We start from the raw sequence: 23,097 nt of genomic DNA, 5'->3' as shown, positions 1-23,097 counted from the left end.
AAATTGGTGATTAAAAAATTATTTTTCTACTCCCGTCTGTAAAATGCCTAATTACACACCGATCTAGCATGCGGGAAGCATCATTTTACCACGTCAGTTTTGTTTCCCCCCCCGAGCCGCTTCGGACATTTCCAGGATTTTACGGCGCGGGTTTGGAAGCAATCGGATGTTTTCGGAGATATTCCCCACGCTTTGAATTTTGACGTTTGTCAATTCTGACAATCATGTTAGTGAATGTATTCGTGTTTTGCGAAAATGTAAACAAAAACTAACTGTCGTAGAAAAAGTATTGTATGTAACTCGTTCTGTAAACCTTTTAAGTCACTCGTTTATTAAACACTCGCTCGACTCCTGTCAAATAAACTCGTGAGTCAAATGCCGTTGCACTTGTTGCATAATATATTATTTTGTAATTTCTATATTATTGAAACAAAATGGAACCTCTACGCTAGGTTGTGGGTAGTTGTCGTTTTTGATAATAGCGCAATGTTAAAATTACCATTGCGATATGTAATTCGACAGACAAGTATTAAAGATTCAAAATAACCGTAATATAATAGTAAATTATGCAACAAGTGAGGTAAACGGGTAAAAAGTTTGTTGCATACTATACTATTTCTATGACCGACGTCAAATTCAAGCCTTTATATTTCGAAAAGAAGCCGCTTTGCAATTCTTTGTCCTAGAGGGATGCATTGTTTTTCTATCCTGCTCCTGTGGACCACTATAGAACTTTCGCAATACCGATGTAATTTTATTGGGCATTCACCTTGTATAAAACCTCTTTCACGGATCGCCGAAATTTGTACAAATGATAGCGATTTCCAATGATATTTTTTCTCTCGCGCACTCTGTATGATAGATGAAACCCGAAATTATCGACACAATTAACGATTCTGCTTGAACCAAATATCTATGTTTTATAGTTCTTCATTTACGGTTAATAATCTACCAACAAAAACGGCAACTTTCGGGGACTTTTTATTTTTTGGCCATAATCGACACACATACTATGCAATACGCTGCAATAGTCCGAGGAATATGTGATTTTTTCAAAGATCTTGAGCGACGTACACGAAAATCGTAAATACCAAAATTGTAGCTCTTGATGTGGTTTATAATACTGTCTAAACCTATTAGGTATATTTTTTAAGAATTTTGATTTAGGTCTAATAATTTACTCTAGAAAAGGACCAAAACCCTGTATATAATTGAAAAACATGCTTCGAATAAATATTATAACACAGGTCTACTGGTTAAAGAATTTTGCCGATCGGGGAAATGGTTTTGGAGAAAATAATTATTTTCTGAGAACCAAAATAACTCCAAAAAAATTTCAAAATATTTTAAAAAATACTTCACCATACTTGATGACGCCCAGTTTCAACAGTTTAAATGTGGGTGTGGATTTCTACCTCTTTGGTAAATTTGAAATCAATAGCTGCAAATTTAAGAAACTTGTCACATAATAAAGCACTGAATATTTTGAACACCCTGTACAATAGGTAAAAACCTTAAATGCAAATGTGTTAACTGTCCGCGTGGACTATAACCATGTGAAAGCAACTGACAACTGAAGCACAACCTTCTAGTTATCATCAATTACCATCTGTTTTTTGCGAATACCAGCCACACAATGTAAATTTTTGAAAATTATATAGCTGATATTCTCGTTCACAAATTTTCTCGATCGCATAAACGGTTTTCGAGATTTGTTTTTTTTCTTGCACCCCTGGAAACTTGATTTTTATTTTTTTTAAAAACGTCCACGAAAAAATTCAAATCATTTTTACTAGAAAAGCTTTGAATCATTTCTGAGAAAGCTAAACGAAATGTTTTAAAACCTGCTGACTAGGGAATTAAATAAATTGCACATCGTCCAGTTTTATGTGTGTAAAACCGCTTAATTATTGTACGCCAGTATGTTACAGAATATTTATTTAACTCGGCTAAATAATTAAAACAGGACGTCGTAACACTTGCAAAACCCTTTTAATAAAATACACCAGGCACATTTAATAAATATAAAATTTATAAAAACAACAATCCTTTATTTTTATTTTTACTACGGCTTCTAATTAAATTTTTCTTCATTTAATACTTTTACATCATGTAATTAAATGTTAATACAAAGTACTTTCTTAGTTGACATATTTTTAAAACCCTTTACCGCAGTGCATATTAATCCATCCGCCTCACATAAAACCAATATAAATGAAACTAGATTAGCAAATAACCGACCTTAGGCTCTGCGAGATTGTTGAGAAAATATCGACACCGACGGCAGGGATTATAGCAATCAAAAAATTTAGGAGATGAGGCTTTCTCGGAGACCTATTTCCGTACATTTTTATTGCTATAATCCCCGCATTTTATTACCCAGAAAGCTGGATGTTGCATTTATTTCAATAAACTGGATCAATATCTTTTTCCTCCAAAATCTGTTGGGTTATGTAAGTCAGTTACCACAGATAAGAATTTTGTTTTTAAAAAAATTCATTCCATAAGAAAATGCTTCAGGAAAGAACGGAAACAGCAGAACAATCCAAAAGAACTGTCGCTTCTAAGGATTAGTCTGATATTTTGATTTGCTGCTATTCATACGACATTGTGAAATAGGTTCTGCTAATTGATTCAATTTCATTTTATTTCTTCCTTTGCCAACAATTCCAATTGTTGTTATTTTTGATATCTATCATGTTCAGTCTCATACACACAATTTTAAACATGTAAACATGTAAACACGTCCAAGAAATTATGTGTGGGTCCGGCTAAAGATTTGCAAAGAAAAAATTAATGCATTTAAGAAAAAGCAACCACATTTTTGTTTTTTTGAAGAGATAAGAATCTTCATCTTTTTAATAACTTATAAAACATTATATCCCATTCATGGCCACTGTTCTACACCTATTTTTGTTAAATTCTAGTTTGTAAAATATGTAAGTGAAAGTACTTGATTGACTTAATAGACTAATATCACCCAATTCGAAATATCGGGCAATATTTTAGGTTAACAAATCATAAACCGAAACTGAGCGTTCGATTTTTACCAAACAAATAACAGACGCTGTACTCACGATTAACTAGCAATAAATAGAAGTACCGACTGTAGATTTAGTTAAAATTTGAAATTCAATTTTTTTTTGCAATAAAAAGTAATAACTTCAATTGGCATATTGACATTTATAAGGAAAATAACAAAACCGCTTACCTGAATTGGGTTCGTTGTCGCTGTTGGGCCTTGCCGAAGGTGCCCCATCCCTTGCCTCCACCTCCAGTGCGTACGCGCCCTGCTTCTCCCGATCAAACACCACCTTGGTGAATATTTCGCCGGTCTCTTTATTGATTTCGAAAAAATCCTTGCCCTCGTTCCTGGGGGAATCCACTATATAGTAATACACCTAGAAAAAAGAAAAGCAAAAACATGCATCCATTTAATAACTTGTTCAGACGAAATTGTTTTGCTCTATTTTCTCTGCGTTTCAGTTGCATAACGAGGCGCAACTTGCATTCTGTATGTTTGATATATCAACATGCTAAAGACTAATTTGGAGCTTTGGAAGGGGCAAATTTGTTCATAGGGCCCCTGCGCTTTGATGTGTTTTTCATGTTCAAATATTTGCAAAAACCCATGTTGTGCAGCATACGAAAGAGAAAATGTGTGCTGCAGGGCAAACTAGATAAATATTCGCAGGCAAAATAGCTATAAAATTAATAATTAATTCCTTGCAGCTTTAAAAAAAAACTGGTTTCGGACTGTGAGCGGCAACATACGGAATATATATTTACCTTTAATGTTCCTTGAATTTTATTTATTTTATTTACTTAAAAAATAGCGATCCTCGAATTTTAATTATTTTTTTACGTAAAAACGTACTGTACGACACTCTAGTAGCCTAAGAACCTTATGAAAAATGAACGTAACCATGGTAAGATCTATGTTAGCATGTCTGTACGACGCGAATGAGATATCGTACAAAATACTCAGTGCAGTTCAGGTTCGGTGTTCAGATAGAAAGGTTAGTGCTCTTAATTCTCTCTCTCCCACTAACACGTGTTCCTATTTTACCGGTAAGTTATATTAACTAACCAATCAGCATACAAATTACAAACCATTAAAGAGAACTGTCCAAATGGACGTCTTTGGGGGGGATATCACCCCCCAACAAATTAAAAGAATTATAGGAGATGGCTCTCAAATTAATCAACTAGTTGAAAAGGAAATTATTCTGTATGAAAACGAAGATGTTGGCCCTTTGATAAACTATATTGAATCCGCGGAGAAATCTGATCGTAATATAGGTAGATTTAACAATCTTAAAATAGCAAGAGAAATTTTTAACCTTCATCTCAAGGACGTTAAAAAAATTCACAACAAATGTACAAACGGTATAGCGATAGAGTTTTTTAGATATGAAGCAGCCAACAATCTCCTAAAAAACCAACATATTTTAGACAAAGGTCTTAAGGTCTTCATTCCATTTAATTTTGTCACAAGTAAAGGTATTGTAAGGAACGTAGATATAGAAAAAAAAATTTGAAAATATATGCAAATCTTCAGCAAAGATAATTCAAGCCAAAAGACTTAATCGTAAAATAATTGTAGATAACAAGACTCAGTATAAACCAACCGGTACTGTCTTATTCACATTTCGAGGGGTTCTTCTACCAAAGCACATTTACTTTTATGACCTTCCCCTTCCGGTAAACGTTTATATCCCCCCTGCCACTCAATGCTATAAATGCCTACTCTACGGACATACCAGGAAAAATTGCAAAGGCAGGGAAAAATGTTTTAATTGCGCAGACAATCCACATGAAGAAACCGACGATAGCTCAGACCTCCCCACTCAATACTCGTGTACCCAGAAATGTCATTTTTGCAGAAATGAACACAGAACTACTTCGAAAAGCTGCCCCGAATTCAAACGACAGCACAACATTAAACGGACTACGACGTACGAAAACTTAACCTTCTATGATGCCAACAAACTATGCGCTAAAACCTACAATAATAATGATGAAGTATTATCATACCAACCAAACGAATTCCCTTCTTTAAGAAATAATACGGTTAACAAGAATGATAATTACACATACAGGAACACTATATCCCCTTCCCAAAGACGGCAAGCAGACTTCACCAACAAAACTAAGAGAACCTACCAACAAACGGTCTCAGGGGAACCCAACAAAAAAAGAATGATCCACAAAAGCTATGACAGACAGTCCCATGGCGACAATATTTACTTTCCTAATTCTAGACCGGAAAGAACACACGTTACAAATTCCCCTATATTTGACGACCCAATCTACAATCAACATTCCAGAACTACCAAAGAAATTAATGCCTCAAGTAAAAGTGCCCCTCAAGACATCCCTCTGAACTTACCCTCGACCAGTACATCTAATTTAAAACGATATGATGATAACCCTACTTATAGATCCATTAAGGAACTAGTCTTAAATTTACCAGAAGAAAAACAACATGAAATTAAAAACTTTATCCTTAACTATATGAACCTAAGTAATTATACGGATCTTGACGACCCTTGTTTTAATTAAATTTTAATATAACCAAATAAAATTCAATTCAAAATTAAAGATACTTCAGTGGAACCTAAGAAGCATCTATTCAAACAGAACGGAACTAATCTGATTAATCAGGGAACAGGATCCCGATATTATTTTTTTAAATGAAACCTGGTTAAATAAAGAAAAAAAAAATTCAGTTAAATCGTATATTATTAGACAAGACAGGGATGATGGATATGGGGGAATAGCAACTTGCATAAAAAACAATTTTTTATACAGAGAAATAAAAAAATTAAACGATTACCAAGTTCAATATATTATATTGATGAACTTAATCTTATCAACAATTATTCTAACTCGAATAATAATATCAACTCCCAATTTTTACAGGAGCATTATTCTAATGTTCAGGGTCCCTCTATATTGATGGGAGACTTAAATTCACATTATCCCCTTTGTGATTATTGTACTCCAAACAATGGAGGCAAACATATTAATGATTTACTATTTGACAAAGAGCTTGTAATTCTAAATGATGGCTCTTCAACCCTACTTCAACCTCCCATTCAGAAAATGAGTGCGGTAGACCTAACGATTGTCAGTAGTGACATAGCTTATTCATCAAACTGGAGAGTCTTACCGGACTGTGGCAACAGTAACCACTTTCCCACTATGACAGTAATTAAAGATAGAGAATCCTACTCAAAAAACTCTTTTGTACATAATTTTTCATCGGTCAGAAATTATAGAAAAGCAGAATGGGGACTATATAGGGACAAACTTATATTAGAATCTTTACAATACAACACTGATATGACTTTCGAAGAGATAGAGACCCTTATTAATTCGGCGGCAGACATCGCTATCCCTTTGAAAACAAACAAAAAAGGTAAAACGGGGAATTTATGGTGGGACGAGGAATGTATCTTATAGTCAAACAACGTAAAGAAAAGCTAAAACAATTTGAAATTGCTCCTACACTTGAAAACTATATACAAGCAAAAAAATATATTGCAATTGCCAGAAGAAGACTAAAACTCAAAAAACGCAATAAATTCATAAAATTCTGTTCGTCATTAAATAGAGATTCTGACACAAGGTACGTATGGAAAAAAATAAAAAAAATTTCAAACATAAATCAACACTCCAATAGACCTATCCTCGATGACGACCTTCGTAATGAAATCTTAAAAAAAAATGGTAATTTATAATGTGATTCCCGCCTTTACTCTAAGTCTTATAGAGGACCTAAACCCGTTCATATTACAAGAATTAGAAAATGCCCTATTTAAGAAAAATATATCTGCTCCTGGGTTAGACAAGGTAACTCATAAAATGATTCTTAATAGTTATAGACCGATTGTTCTGTCCTCATGCTATATCAAGCTCTTGGAAATTATGATTAAGAATTGATTAGAGTGGTTATTAGAAAAAAATAAATCATTTAAATGGTTCCAGAAGGGCTTCAGAAAAGGAATGGGAATTTGTATCAATATTGCATTTATATCATCTTTCATCGATCTAGCTTTTAAGCAAAAAGAAACAGTATTAGCAGTATTCTTAGATATAAAATCGGCCGATGACTCTGTTAACATATATAAGCTATATAACAAATTAAACTCATTACACATTCCACAAGAGCTTAGCAATTTATTCTTTAGAATCCTGGAAAACAGACTCCTATACACAAAAAGAAATGATGGTTCTTACATTGGTCCAGGCCTTTCCACATCAGGATTACCACAAGGATCACCTTTAAGTACAATTTTATTCAATATATACACTATAGATCTCTTTAATATCTTAGATGAAAGTTTCATATTACTAGGTTATGCGGATGACATGGCTTTACTCTTAAAAGGGAACAATATCATATCTATGGCTTCTAAAATTAATCAGGCTCTTAACACAATCAACATATGGTTACTTAATAACGACCTTCAACTCTCCCCTCAGAAATGCGAATGCGTTTGGTTCACAAAGGGTACTCGTAAAATTCCTCCTCCCCATGTAAAAATAGGAAATCACCCCCTTCCATTTAAAAATGAAGTAAAATATTTAGGGGTCATTTTTAACCATCAACTTAGATGGGATAATTATATCAATCAGCAAGTAATAAAAGCCAAAAAGAATATAAACATAATTGTGTTAACAGAATTTGGTGGGGGTCTGATCCTCATATCTCGTTAATTTTATATAATGCTTTAATAAAATCCCATATAGATTTTTCATCCTTTATTGTTGGTAATACAAGCAAAAAAAACAAAACCAAACTCAATAAGATACAATACGACAGTCTCAGAATTTTCTTAGGATGCATGAAATCAACCCCTACCAACGTGTTATTAGCGGAAGCGGGAGAAATTAACCTCGAGCTTAGAAGAAACTGGTTGGCCTCAAAATTTCTGGCGGGTCCCTTTTCAATTAAGAATCATCCCTTAGTAGCCCTCCTTAAAAAGCTAAGAACGTTTTATATTCACGAAGTCCGTTTTGGCAACCAGAAAAATCTCCCATACCTCATCCAGGCTCTAGAAAATCTAAGTCCGTATCAGAATAAAATCTATAAAAATCTCATTCCGCCTTGTTTTGAGTTTGATTATTTTAACCAAATAACCCCTATAAAAACATTAAACTTAAATATAAAAAAATCTGACCCTGACATAAAAGAAAAATTCAATCTTTCCACAGAAAAATTTAAAAACACTTTCCACTTCGTATATACAGATAGGTATATATACAAGCCTAAATATTCCAAAAACCATTGACTTAGATAAAAATGAGATTCTTAATATCATAAAACAAAAAATACTTCATCAACACAACAGACATTGGAAAAATATATTAAAATTTAAGGGCAAGACTTATGCTAATATTCAAAATGAATTTAAAAAAAAATGGTTTGACGGACAAGAATATATAGACAGAAGACATGTCACCATTATTACAAGGATGAGAACAGGACACTGCCTTACTAAACAGCACCTTTATAAAATAAGTATAAACGATAGCCCATTTTGCGAATGTGGAAAGATTGAGGACCTGCCCTATAAATGAGATACCCGATCTTGATATCTACAATTCTTTTATAAAGCTGGGCATCAAAGCCTTAACATATCTGCTGTTCTAATTAAACCCAATAAAAAGATTACAGATATCATAATTTCCTTTTTAAACTTTAATAAAATTAAACTGTAACGTAATATCTATCATTAATATTTTCAGAATCCATTATCTCCAACAAATCCAACCTCTATGCCCTCTTCCCCCCATATGTTTGTATTACTAACAGATACCTCTATTACCGAATAATTTACTCTTTATTGAGCAAAGTAAATAAAATAAAACATCTAAGAGTAAAAGTAGATAGGAGTTCCCAGGAGCTCTGCTCGTCAAGCTGAGGACTCCCCTAATGAGCTGGCAGACTGCCTAGTTGCAAAGCCAAAATATTGACAAGAAGAAGAAGAAGAAATACTCAGTGGGCTCGAACTAAACTACGCGACGTGATAAAAATGCGAGGCAAATTTTGTTGTCTTTCCCTTGCTAGTTTAAATACATTTGAGGACAGTCTATTTTCCTTGTATGTGTGCAGATTTTATTTACATATCCTTACTGAAATTATTTACACATTGCTTTTTGGTGAACAAACGGTATTTTCGTTAAAGAATTATATAAAATAAAATATGTATAAACCCGTCCAACAACTTAAAGAAGTTTGTAGAAATTGATATACGTGAAATTAAAAACAGCAGTATGGTTTTTTCTGAAGTACCATTTCAAAAAAGATTACAAATACACTTATACACCTGGTGAATCAACGATAGAGAAAAGTTCATTATATCATTTATTTAAAAAGTTGAAAGACAAAGCTTGTGAAGATAGTTAGGATATATAATTCAAAATTATTGTGAAATATATATGCATGACGCATAATAAATACATTTTTTTTAAAGAAAACGCAATATTTTTAAATTTTCCTTTTAAATTGTTTTTAAAATGTTTTGAACTTTTTTATTAATAATATTACACACCTAATAAACCTATATTTTTATTTTTCAGTATTGCAAAGAAATTACGATAGCGCCATTATTAGGTAGATAACTAAAATTTGATATTAGCGTTATTCTAAGATGATGTAAAAGTTATATGCAACCAAATTGGAATTAGATGCTACAGGTTGTTTCAAACTAAAGGACTATATTTGGAATTGAAAAATCTCGATTTTCTTAAATGGAACACAATATATTATCTTCCAAAACCTACAACTTTTATTTAGTATGTCATACAACTATTTTTAATACTTTACGATTTTCTAAATCTCTCTAAACCTATTACTATAACATTAATTTTGACAAAATGTCATTGACAAATTTAAATAAATAAAGAAATAAAAATAAGACTCCACAAGGCGAAGTACCCGAATAGACGTACATTGCCAACTATACAAATTCTTCAGTGTTAAATGGAACGGTTTGATGAGAGGGGTCGTATTGAATATGAAAAATGTAAAGTGGTGTATATATTTTTGAACATTTATTTCGCTATAATAATAATTAAAAATAAGACAATTCGTAGTAATAAGTATTTAATATTATTTACTACTTTTTTTACTTACTTTAACTTTTATATTTACCATTTTCTCGAAACTTGTGAAACCAGTGACATGACGGACATTACTCCATCGTTCACTCACCCTGTACATTTAACCAGATACATTCAAGTAGAGAAGAATTTTAAATTTTTCGAGAAACTCTATTTTATCATAATCAAAAATTTGACATTTACGAAAACTTCAGCATTCGCACTTTGTTTTCTATCACTTACGGATTGCTCTGTACGTAGAGGGTGATGAGATACCTAATTAGATTATATTACATTAATTCTGGAACCGCTTTACAGCTGTCTTCGTTAATAAACGAAACTTTTCCAGCAAACAAGGCAAATCACGCGGATACATTTAACCACACAGTAATACTTCCGGGATGCTTTAACCACACATGAAACGTCGAAAGTTCAATATCGCCGTCGGAGAGAGAGAGTCTTTGGGAAGTTTCTCATTACGCTCGGGCGTGAAATGTTTTCCACACAAGTTTAAAATGAAAATCTCTCCCCCCCCCCCCCGGCAAATTAACGTCCCTTTCGTTAAAAGAAAAACAGCGAATCCTACTTAATTCCGGCGTTACCTTGTAAGACGAGGCAACGCTGAGACTGTGTTTTTACTTATTAATGCAGTCGCCGTTCCTCTTTAAGACTGTATAAATAGGGCCTTGCGAGAAGCAACTAGGACATTAATATGTAAGAACGCTGATGAACGCTGAATAAACCGACTCAATGGAAAACGATGAGACGTGTTACGATTTGCTGACGTCTTAACAGATAGAACGAACTATATATACCCAAAGAAAATCCGACATACTCTAAATCAAGGAATACTCAAAATATTTGTACACTGAAATTCCCTTTATGCAAAAACCGCCACAATTCCTTTGAAATATTCCGTAATTCCCCAATTTGCTCAAACTTCCCCGAAATTTCTTCGAAAATGAAATTCTCCGCCGTTGTCCAAAAAATACCCAAATATCCCTTGCAAACTTTGAATTGAATTCCATTAATTTTGTATGCGATATTTCGTATTAACAGAATACCATTAGTATTATATATTATATACCAATTCTGTTGGTCTGAGACAGAACTGCATGTATATACACTGATTTTTTATATAATAAATAGCAACATCCCTCGTATTAGTTAAAAAAAAAAGTTAAATAGAGGTTCAGATATTCATGAAAGGCTTACGAGGTATACGGCTTTCCTAACGGTCCCGAAACACAGAACAATTATATATCTCAGAGATCTTTTAGTTAATTCTATTCCTATCTGCATTAAGGATAGCCCGAACGTTGGCACTTTTAACAGAAAGTCTTTTTTAACTTGTTTCAATTGTAATATTCATTTTTCTGCGGCCGTCTTTATACTCGCGTTACTTGCCTTTAAATCACCTTTATTTAGTCACGCATCTTTAGTTTCCTGCTCTTTTCACATTTTTTTCTTTAACGTGCACATTCGGCTGTTCTCCTTAATTTTATATAAAAATGTCTACCAATAGCTGATTTGCTATATCTCTATCTTGAACAGAGATTTCCTTTTATCTCCCCATATTTCTTTTAATGGATTATATCGAATGTTTATCGCTGCCAAAACAACAAGCTTATAAAAAGGGGCCTATCAGTGCCTGGTGGTACAACCTGTACTTAATTTTCTACGAAACAATTTATTATAAAATTATTATTATTATAAAAAGCTATTCACTGTAAGAATAATGTGTTTCGCTTCCATTTGATGTTAGAAAATTGTAAATTGCGATAATTTGCCAAACTTACCTGGTTATTCGGGAACGTTCCATCTTTATCTATAGCATTGACCTGGGTTACTTTGGTGCCAATTGGTTCACCTTCCAGCACGGTTTCTTGTTCTCTTTCGGTAAATAGTGGAATTTCGTCATTAACATCCTCAAGCTGAATGTAAACTGTGGCTTCAGAAGCTAGTTGTTGAGCGCCATTGTTCTAAAAAAATTTCGAGTTTTATTAGATTAAGAAAATAAAATGTATAAATGGTCAAATACATAAATAAAAAAAATCAAGCATCTGATAGCATCCTTATCACTTCCCGATAACCTTAAATACTAGCCTCCATCATTATTTTTATAATATTTCTAATGTAAAAATGTTTTCTGGCAAGACACAATAAAAATTTATATATGTATTTCTTCATGAAAATATTGCAATTTGTCGACTACTAAACTGCATGAAATTTAGCGGATAAGATAAGGACGTATTTTAAGCACAATGTAATTTACAATTTGGGCGTGAGCTTTTGTTTTCATAAACAAACCAAAAAAAATGACGATAAAAAGTGTAAAAATATATTTAGTAAAACCACTTCTATAAGGAAAACCACTTTTACAAAACTATGGGATACAAAACATCGGTAGTGGCAAAAATTTTCAAGAAGCGATTTCTTGCGGAGTCTTTTGTTCTTTTTGTTCAGAAAAACTCATTCAGAAATGGTCCTTAATGGCAAGCCTAATGATTTCATATAGGCGATGAGCAGGTCTCCCAAAAATTAATACAATATAATACTGGATTCTGATACAGCGCTCCAGTAGTTTTGAGATGATGGATTTTCCTTGTATTTCCTTATACGCCAACGAGTTATTATATGTGTGCATAAAGTTTAGGTATTTAATTAGAACGTTCGAACACCAAAAACTACGTTTATCAAGTATTAAATTTAAAAATATGACATTTACAAACAAAAATACATAATAATAATCATATATATTTTACTTTCACCTTTTAAAAATGGCAATGAATTAAATTTACCTCTACTCGTATAGTCAAATTATATTCCTTAATAGTCTCGTAGTCCAGCGGATGATTGACCTTGATATCAGCCCAGGTAAATCCATTGTCAGGTCGTTGTTGAAGATAAAATGTGTGATACTTGTTGGTCTGGGCTGTGGATCCCGGCATGAGTCTGTAGAAGACCGTCGGGTTGTTTTCGATCCCGGAGCTAAAGAGTAAGAGAAAAATGCAAAAGTTTTGTTCATAACCCAAGGCGAGCGCCAAAAAAAATCGCGCCACTCGCCCTAGCCTCAAAAAAAAACTATCATCCCGTTACGGTCAAAAAGCGCGTTCAAAAATACATGGCCGACAAAAATATATATAGCCACATGCAAAAATGGTTTACCGTGTCACGAGCCACAGGTTAAAAATGATGTTTCCCTCGAACAAGAGAGTCTCAGAAAATTTTGGGTGCAATACAAATCCAGATTTCAAAATTCCTGAGAGTTACAAATACGCGCAAAGTAAGAGAAATCTATTCTGTGGCTCAAACACCAAAAAACAAACATGCACCATCGAAGTTTTCTAATCTAGCCAGGACATTGGCATCAATCTATTTTTTTAATTGAGAAAAACTGATTCGTCTAGAAATATTGTCTACAGACGATCATGCAAAAAGGTTACGAGATGCCAAATGTCCTGTTTTTGGGTTGATCCATTTTAATTTCGCTAAATATACGACGTATATTTCGGATAGAAACTGTAGAGAAGTTTTGATTCCTAAATGTCGATGTAATGATCTGAGCGACATCTGCCGGAGAAGAGAACAGCCGAAAACTCGGAACAAAAATCGATACCACAAAACTGAAAATGTGGAGAATCCTTTTGCCTGCGAGCGAGAAGTAACTAAAATATTGTATTATTGTGGAATGGGAATTTGGAAAAAAAACAAGCGCCCATCTCGTGGAAATTTTGAGTAACCAGATGCTAAGTCCAAGTAATTTTATTAGTACTGCTAAATGGCAAATGCACATGGTTAAATTATATAAATAAAAAAAATTGCATTAACAAAAGTTTAAAATGAACTTCTGCAGATAGATGGCAAAATTAAGTAATATTTATTGATAGTAAGAGGTACATAATATAAAAAATATCTCTTTTTTGAACCTACTATTGAGTTTTGGGAATATGATAACCAAAGTGTTTACAATTTTATTAGATTATTTTGATGTCAATATGGTAGGTGGCGCTTGACGGGGAGTCGAAATGGAGCTCATTCGGAAGGTAAAATATTTTTAAGAAGTTTTAAGCAGTTTTTAATTTTGAAAATGATATTTTCTAGGTAATATAATTCCCATTTCGTTTCGAACGTTATATTAGCGTGACATAGTACAGTCGAAGTTTGACCGAAATATGGTTGTTTCAATTTTTGTGTGATTTTTAATTATTGAATACTATTCATGATAATTTATTAATAGTGTACTATTCAATTATTGTTTAATTATTGTTATAATTAAAAATTAAACAACGAATTACAGTATTTTATTTAAAATCAATACCAAAAATTAAAATATAACCTGCCAATATTAATAACCCCAATAGTACTACATTCAAATCGCAAATTTTTGAAGAGACGACAACCAATCCTACAATAAACAATAAGATAGATAAATAATACCTAGGTTTATATATTCATTTTCAATAAAATTGAAGGACTTAACAAGTATAGAAAAACTGAAACTCCCGCAAAAAATCTTGTCAAATAGGTTTGTTTGACAGCTGACCACCTAAAGGGCCGATGCAACGTCATAACTAATATAACATATTGCGTTAGTCAGAGCCGCAGCGGCACCTAGAATATTGACGTTATTATAATAACTTAAAAAATAGTAAACATTTGGTCCATCACTTTTGCAAAACTTTAACTGGATATCTCCCATGGAAAATAACAAAAATAAAACGGGGCTTTATGCATTCTTCACGCTAATTGAAATTTACATTCCCAATGTACCGAAATTTTCAAATTTTATTACCACAGATAACAAATACAATGCTAAGCGAAATTACTTGGACCAACATCCTCTTGAAAAAACCACAATTGATGTATTTCGGGGTTAATGTACATCAGATCCGCACGAAGGATTCACCGAATGTCTTTGAAATGTGCTGTTATCCGACGCCGAAAGCCTGGTGTTGTTTAGTAGCGTGTCGTGGTGCAATATCAACGACATTCAGTGAAACAGGTTTCAGGTTTATGATTTCACACACAAAAATCTACGGGACGATGACGTAAGTAGGGCTTCCAGAATTTTTCCAAACGACTGATGAGCTTAAGTCGCGTCTCAGAGTTCTTTATGGGCTTGACCCCTATATAAATGTATGTTAACTGAACATTGTTTTCGTTTTAATCATTAAAACGATTTGATAGAAAACTTAGAACTAGTTTCACAAACGACGTAAACTGTGGTTGAATTAACCACACATTAGTGTCAACAAAGACTTAACAAAACTTAACAATAAAGGATTGTGTTTAAATGAAAAGAAAGGTCCTTTAGACCTATTCAAAATTTCAGCTTTTAATAGCTTTTTAACGTCTGCGTTGATTTTTTAAAACTTGCTCTGGAGTTGGGATTTTATTTGCAAGATGGCAATGCAGAATCTAATTTATAAAAGAGGGAAGAAAGTTCCACAGGCTACTGTAATACTATTTACAAAACTTTTTGGCGTTTTGTAAATCGTAAAAATACACGCTGTCCCCTAATCTTAAGATAATAACGTGAAACTGGTTCTAAATATTTCTGCATGTTTAGGATCTCAAGGTGTGAACAAATAACGAGAGAACCCTGGGACGGACATGTCCTACGTTCAAGAGAGGCACGTGCGGGCCCCAAGTATAAACCTGTTGGTAAATAAAAGCGTGCATGTTTGAACTGAACCGCGCGACGCTGCGTGCTGTCGCGCGGAGACATTGACACTTTTATTTTTTTTGGACTTTAGTAAAGCACCGTGTAAAAATGCCAAAAAGGAGAAATTTGCATTCAAACATTAATTGTTGAATGAGATTTTTAGCCCATTCTAAAAGCCTAAAAAGTACCAATGTGTGGATTTTTAAACAGATTAACTTTTTTATTAATTTACATATTAGCGAAATTTACAATAAAGTTTAACAACAAATTTCATTTTGTTAAAAACGGATATAAATGATAACGTTTCTGACGTCACTCTGATGTTGTTACTAATTTATTAGAAGTCGGCTGAACTTAGTGCAGGTGCAGTTTGTTATATATTTTGTAACTCAAAATTTACATGAAATATTGAAACCCAACATTTTCCGATCATTTGGCAACATTTGATTGTATCGGTAGGTATCTTGGTTGCCCGCTATCCTGTGATCTGGTCGTGTAAAATTGCAAAAAAGTAGCCCCTTTTTACCAGAATTGGACCCAACAAAATATCGATTCCACATCAGCAAGAGGCTTAAAATTCGCTCGTTAAATTATTCCTTATCATTTGAATAAAACCCTGTATATATACTATAACCATTTTCCTTATTTTGTTTAAAACGTGGTATAAGGCAATAGAATAGGATTTATTAATATTCCATAAAGATTACAATGCCACACCCATTTGAAACGAAATAGTCCCCGTAAAATGCCCAGTTTTCTATCAATTCCGAAATATATGTTATATTAAGTATAAGTTTCAATTTTCAGTTTATTTTCTACATTCACTGTATCCAGAAGAATTACTACCTAATAACATTCATTTTGGAAAGCCAATATTTTATTTATTGTTATAAGGTACTACTTCTTATTTGTTGTATTGACGCTTAAAGATCTCAATTGCAGTAGAGCTTTTATGATTTCTTTAGAATTTTTTTCAAGTTTTCCATAATTTTAAAGCATTTTAAACTTTACACCTATATTAGGGTGATTATAACGCAGTTTAATAAGCTCTCAACCTCGAAAGTAGTCAACTGATCGTAACGGAAGGCTGATATGGTGGCCGCCTACAATAACCTACATGTAAAAATCTAGACATTACGTTTTACCAAAGTCCAATAAAAATATCAGGAAAAATAAAATAAAGAACTATTGTAAATTTGCAAAGAATATCTGTCTGTCTCTTTCTCTCTCTTAGTTCGTCGATTCTTTAGCTCCCGACAGACCTGGCCTTAACGGAAACCACTTTGGCGCCAACTGGGAAATTCTCCCTAATGTAGATAGGCCCGTAGACCACGTGATCCCACACGGGCGGATTGTTTGCCCGGTCTACAACGTCAATCTGCACCTCGACGGATCGGGAGAGGGGAGGGTAGCCTTTGTCTTGCGCGGTAGCCTCCAGCTTGTAGGTCTCTCGCTGAGAAAAGGCCATCCCGAGGGAAACAAGTCATTGGTTTCGTATTAGATAGGAATATTTGACCGGTTATTTTGTGTCATTAGATTTAGTAGATCTTAATGATAATGCCGCTCAAGTAGTATACGTGCGCTGAGTGCAAGGTCAGCTTTACTCAGGTCAATGCAACACCCACGACCGAAAGCTGTATTTAGCTATATTATCAACCCTTTGAAGATGAAACCGCCGAATGGTGGAAAATGGATCATCATTATAAAAAAACTTGGGTGAGAGTCCCTAAAATAACGTCCATATTTTAAGGACCACCACCTGATATAGTATTTTGCTATCCGATTTACCGCAGGATCTTCAAGTACTACTACTGGAAATAAAGTCTACAACTATTATTGGAATAAAATTGAACCTGGATAGATTGTATGGAAGACAATATTGCTTTGATCGAGGCTCTGAAAATGCTGAAAGATACTGAATGAAACAAATAATTAAACATGATAATTAAAACGCAATATAATAAAAGATAATGTTTAGCTGGTGTGAAATTTAAACAAAAGATACAGATTTTCAGAAACGAGTTTTTTTTCTATTCTTAGTACTTACGTACAAAAAGAGCTATATGATAAAAAGTTATCTATTTCAAAAATAAAAATAAAATTCTTTCCTTTTTGCTTGCATTAGTTAACATCCTTGTTAACCTCCAATTGTACTCAACCTTAAGCAAAAAAGCATGTTTAAACTCTTCTGATTTCGTAAAATCGTAAACTTAAAATAAAAACTTAAAAATTACAATAAATAAGAACTAAAATGACATTTGATAAAGACACGGTGTTGTCGAAACAATTGTCATGTCAAAATATATAATTTCGTGAAAATCTGAACTTTTAGTTCTTATTTATTTTGATAAATGGATTTTCATCAAGTAAAAGCCTCCTCAGTTAAAAACTTAAAAATTAGTTTAGGCATAGATTAATAAGTGGTAGTAAGCGGAAATTGACTGTAGAGAATATAACAAAGTAAGATGAATCTTATTATATAATTTAAATAAGGAGACAATTATTAGTTTATGAATTAATAATTTAATTATCAGTATACCAAATCCGTACTTGTACCTTTTTGGGGCTAACGCTGTCATTTAAATGAGAAACCAAGGAATATTTCTGAAACGAACGGTATACTTTGCTCCAGAAACTATGTAATTATCAGGTAAATTTTGATTCACAAATAATAATAAAAATAATAAATAAATAATAAATAAGGTAGAAAAATGGTTTGATCGTCTGAACTCCAAGTGACATCTCTAGAAACAGTGAAAAAGCAAAATCTTTCGCCACTCTCAAAGGCATTTTCAACTTGGTATTAAGCAGGTTAGAATTTATTTCCAACTAACAATACCCAAGATCGTAGCAGTTTCAGTGATGCCGCCGCCAATTGGCGGACGATACAAACCTTGCCTTGACAGAGGTCACCACCGTTCCCACTGTGACATTTTCTTTAATGTGGATGGGGCCATAGGTGGCGCTATCCCACAGGGGCGGCTTGTTGTTTCTGTCGACTACATCGAGTTCGATGTCTACGTCGGCATAGGATGGCGGCACTCCGCGATCAGAGGCGCGCACGCGCAATCGGTACCTGTCTCGCTGCGGTTAAGCAGAACGGAAGAAGAAACGGCACGTACGTGAGGTGGTCGGTGATGGGTCGTGTAGAAGGGAGAGAAACCAAACAGAACCAACATCGAAATCAGAAGCTAAATACTTTTTGGAAGTAATAATAATAATCATAATTATAACAAAATTAAACAAAAAGAATATAAACTAACGGTCAAAGTAAAAAAATGGAATAATTAAATCAACTCAATCACACGACAACTAAACTGGAATGATTTGTATGAGCAAAAATGGTCGATTCTTCGGTGGAAGGCGAAGACTGTGTTTTGGTGCAACCTTTTGCGACAAGTCTGGAAGTTAATACTAACCTTCCTCACAAACGATATTTAGACTAAAAAAGTCAATGTTCAGTGATCACTGTTGCTGGTGTAAACGAGATTATTTTTCAGCAGCATTTTTTGACCGAAAAATTTAGTTAATTGAAAACACCAAATAAAAACCTGAATTTCTTAAACCCAACCATAAAGAAATTAAAAACATTTTTATTCTTGTCATTTGTTTAACCTAAGTAACAAATTTAAAACGATAAGCTTTACGAATATACTTTCATTTTTCCGAAAAAAATATCCAACCTCTGATCAAATTGAATAAATAACAACAAGAAAATATAGAACGATTTGATAACAATGAATTGAATAACTCTATACATAAATTCTGCACAAAAGTATTTAAAATTTTGTAAGGTTATATGAAGATTAAGTTCGTTGACCACTGAAATAGAACCTCGCCATACCTAGGATCAACTTTTTACGTTAAAATAAGATATTAAACTATAGCTTAAATTATTCAGGATAATTATACATATTTTTTGAACACCACGTTCTGAATACATTTAGGAACTTTTTATATTTTTCAAGATTCATAACGAATCAAAACTAATTTCAAAAATGTTATAATCTGACCGAGCCGGTGTCATATAAAAAAAATTATATATATAGAGCCAAAGATGAATTGCAGTGATAATAAAACGTAACCAGCCCGATAAATAAACGTATATGATTGTTTCTCCTCTTGAATATTCGAAATTATTGGTACCGCCAATATATTTAGCATAAAAATTTTAAGTCATAAAAAAGTGAATGGAGAAATTAACAGTTCCTATTGCTGGAGTGTGAAAAACGAAAGCTTAAGGACATGGTGTTTAAAAAATCGAAACTTTGTTTCACAATAACATTAACCGCTCTATTCATGTATTTTAAAGTCCACAATAATAATGAAAAAATGTGTTTAATGGGTACCAGCGGAAACTATCAAACAATATACCCAGATCCGGTTTTCAATAATGACATAAAACGATATTATCGAGACGCTAAAAAAAGTCTACGAAGAAACCTGAAACGCCAAAAGATATTTAACAAACAACTCCACCAACTCGCAACTTATGTACATACATAGTAATAACATTTATGTATATATAATTTAAGCAGTACGAACTGAAAATAATTATAAACAAAAACAGTGCATCAAAATAGGCGTTATATAGTACTCCTAGCGATCTATCAAAAAAGTAACAATTAGGACTATCGTTTGGTCTTGCGCAAAAAATCATCCAAAACACAGTCTTTTAAAACGACGACCAAAGTGAGAAATTTAAGACTAACGTCACCAAACTAAAGTCACCAAAGTCTACAGCTCCACGGCGTAGCTCTACGGTGATTACGTTTTTCATTACTTACGGGGTAACATCCCTGTATTCCATTGGTCGGTGGTTGTTTTAAGTAAACAACAAAAGAATGTGCAGATAAATAAAAACAAAATATAGAGACATCTGCTACAAGACACAAATCAACACTCAACATCAACAGCTGCTTTTTATTTTTGAAGAGGGAACTACCTAACCCACCCCCCCACCCACCCACTATACCACAAATAGGCGACTAGAAAAATGTTCAAAATTGTGATTAGTCGTCACGTTTCAACTTATCTTTTCAGCTAATCTGCACTAGAATTTGTTTATTTTTTTTATGCAAGCTCAAATAACATTATCATATATTTATTAAATGGTATTCATTCAATCAACTGTTAACGTTTGCGTCTTATGGCACGACGTTTAGACGTCATAAACAAATAATAAAACCAAAATATCAATAAGCAGGCAATCTCATGCAAAAAGTCAAAACAAATCGAATCATATTTGAGAGGGCAGGTCAGGAGCAAGGACGTGCATTCAAAAAGTCTCGTCTTATTTTTTTCTCTCTTGTAAACGACCTTCAAAAACCAAATAGACGTTTAGCTGACTTCGAGTTCATTTGATTTCCTTCGCAGCCCCATTCACAGGTAAAAAATGTCACAATGTCTCGGAAAGCGGTAGGAGTTCGGCAAAAAATCCCCGTATATCCCCACCCCCCTGGTGATGAAAAAAAGGAACACAACTCCTACCACTCTAACTCGACCGGCAGATAAAATTCAAATATAGCAGCCGTTAGTTAAATCCACCTGCAAAAATCACTCAAAAATCACAAAAATCACACTCAAAAAAAGAGTCGGTACGTATGGAAAAATCCAAACGGCGGCCCAAAAATCGTAGGTGGCACTTGGCTTACAAAACAAAAAACAGCGCTCCTTGCTACTCCAAAATATACAGAAAAGGATAACTGTGTTCTGGAAGAAGGACGACAATAAGCGACCATGCGGGCAAATTGTTCGAGTTTTTGATTGAAAGCTTCAATCATAACTACCACTGACATGAGCGTCTCTTTTTGTTTGTAATTAATATTTTCATTGAAACTAAATGAGCTACCAGTTTGTTGAATTAGTGACCAAGTTACGATATTTGAAAAAAAAATTAACGCAAAATTTTCTTTTCATTTGTTGAAATTCTGCGAAGTATCTTTTTATTGGCAATTTCGGATTAAAATCCCAACTTTTTCTACAATTTCAAAAAATGGTCCGTGCAACCCGAACATGACCCGATGATAAAGGAAGTGTCAATAATAAATTGAAAGCGCTTTCCAACGTATTAATGGTTTTATACTCCGTTCGAACTAGTGTTGTGATTGTTCTCGTCCCTGCTTATCAAGTGTCAACGACAATCTCCTGCCCAGCATAAAAAAGCAAAAACGATCGCAAATTGCCGTCAATCTCGCCGTGTCCAACCAAAAAATCAAAAAACGGAAAACAAGAGACCAAAAAATCAAAATGAAAAAGTATTCGGAAAAGGTACTGGTTAAACTTGTAAATATATGTATATGCAAGGTGTGCCGTATAAACAAACTTATCGAATAAAATTTATAAAGAGATCAGTGCAATTGGTCGGAGAGACTAGGTCCCCGACCAATCAGAGCAACTCAAACATAAGGTGCGCTGTAAAACTCATTAAGAAAAAAGCTGCTAAAGAACATTCCACCATGGTTAGTTCCACACGTCAAATTTATATTGAGGACTCGAAAAACACACAATTTTTTCAGCAAGTTTAAGCTACAGTTAAGAGGAATTTGAATTTTATTGATTTACATATATTTATTTATTTGTTTTTAATATTTATAATTTAACTTCCTACATTTCGCCAAAGTTTAATGAATTAATTCATAAATTAAGAGTTAAAGGAAAAGGCAATCACAAAATGTTCATACATAACTGAATTATGGGTTTTAAGTTGTTCCATTTATTTCAATTTTAAATACTCATAAATGATGTGTTACTTACCGACAAACAAATCAATTTTTATTGCCTATCAAATCTCAGTAGACACTCTTGTCGGTTGCCCAAGATGAGAATGTACTAAATTATGTATTGATATTTATTATTGGTATACGAGAACTAATTTACTGGACTCCAAATATAGACAATATTGACCACTTTTTCGAATTCATTAATTTGATCAAGTAGTCAAAAAACGATAAGAAAACCATTATACTTTTGTCAACATGTAAAAGTCATGCAACTTGGTTTTACCATTTTAAGTAATGACTCTGGCTATGCTCTGTAAGCAAATCGTAATCGACCTTTAGATCGCGTTGCTTTTGTGTGACGGACTGATAAAATAGGGTGTTTGTCGAAATACTCGAAATTTACTTTTAATAATTTGTAAGCAATTTTAGTAGACTAAACCAATGGAATATACTTTAATTTGTCCACTCGTACCTATTAGTGGTCCAGCTATTTTTGCTATTAAAGGCCCCCTACAAATATTTATTTCTTTTAAACTTACTTTAAACTTTGGTATTCGCATCCACTCTCACATCCACGCAGTTATATATTATTAG

The 23,097-nt window shown here is 33.3% G+C and overlaps 2 protein-coding genes across 2 annotated transcripts in view; one reads left to right on the top strand and one right to left on the bottom strand.

Moving 5' to 3' along the window:
• LOC132697121 (uncharacterized) overlaps positions 1-23,097 on the top strand; it is a 254,353-nt gene that overhangs the window by 133,738 nt on the left and 97,518 nt on the right. The gene's annotated exons all lie outside the window — the stretch shown is intronic.
• Positions 11,957-23,097, bottom strand: part of LOC132697351 (neural-cadherin-like) — a 102,374-nt gene continuing 91,233 nt past the window's right edge. Inside the window, exons 11-12 of the mRNA XM_060662781.1 lie at positions 12,915-13,104; positions 11,957-12,095 (exon numbers count right to left, since the gene is read on the bottom strand). Coding sequence (XP_060518764.1) covers positions 13,003-13,104 — 102 coding nt within the window. The 3' untranslated portion in view covers positions 11,957-12,095; positions 12,915-13,002. The remainder of the gene's footprint in view (positions 12,096-12,914; positions 13,105-23,097) is intronic.

Source organism: Cylas formicarius, unplaced genomic scaffold (genome assembly GCF_029955315.1).
Source record: "Cylas formicarius isolate icCylForm1 unplaced genomic scaffold, icCylForm1.1 PGA_scaffold_1__22_contigs__length_36826433, whole genome shotgun sequence".
Taxonomy (NCBI): Eukaryota; Metazoa; Arthropoda; class Insecta; order Coleoptera; family Brentidae; genus Cylas; species Cylas formicarius.
The sequence above is the reverse complement of the archived record's forward strand: the minus strand, read 5'-3'. Positions and strand labels throughout refer to the sequence as shown.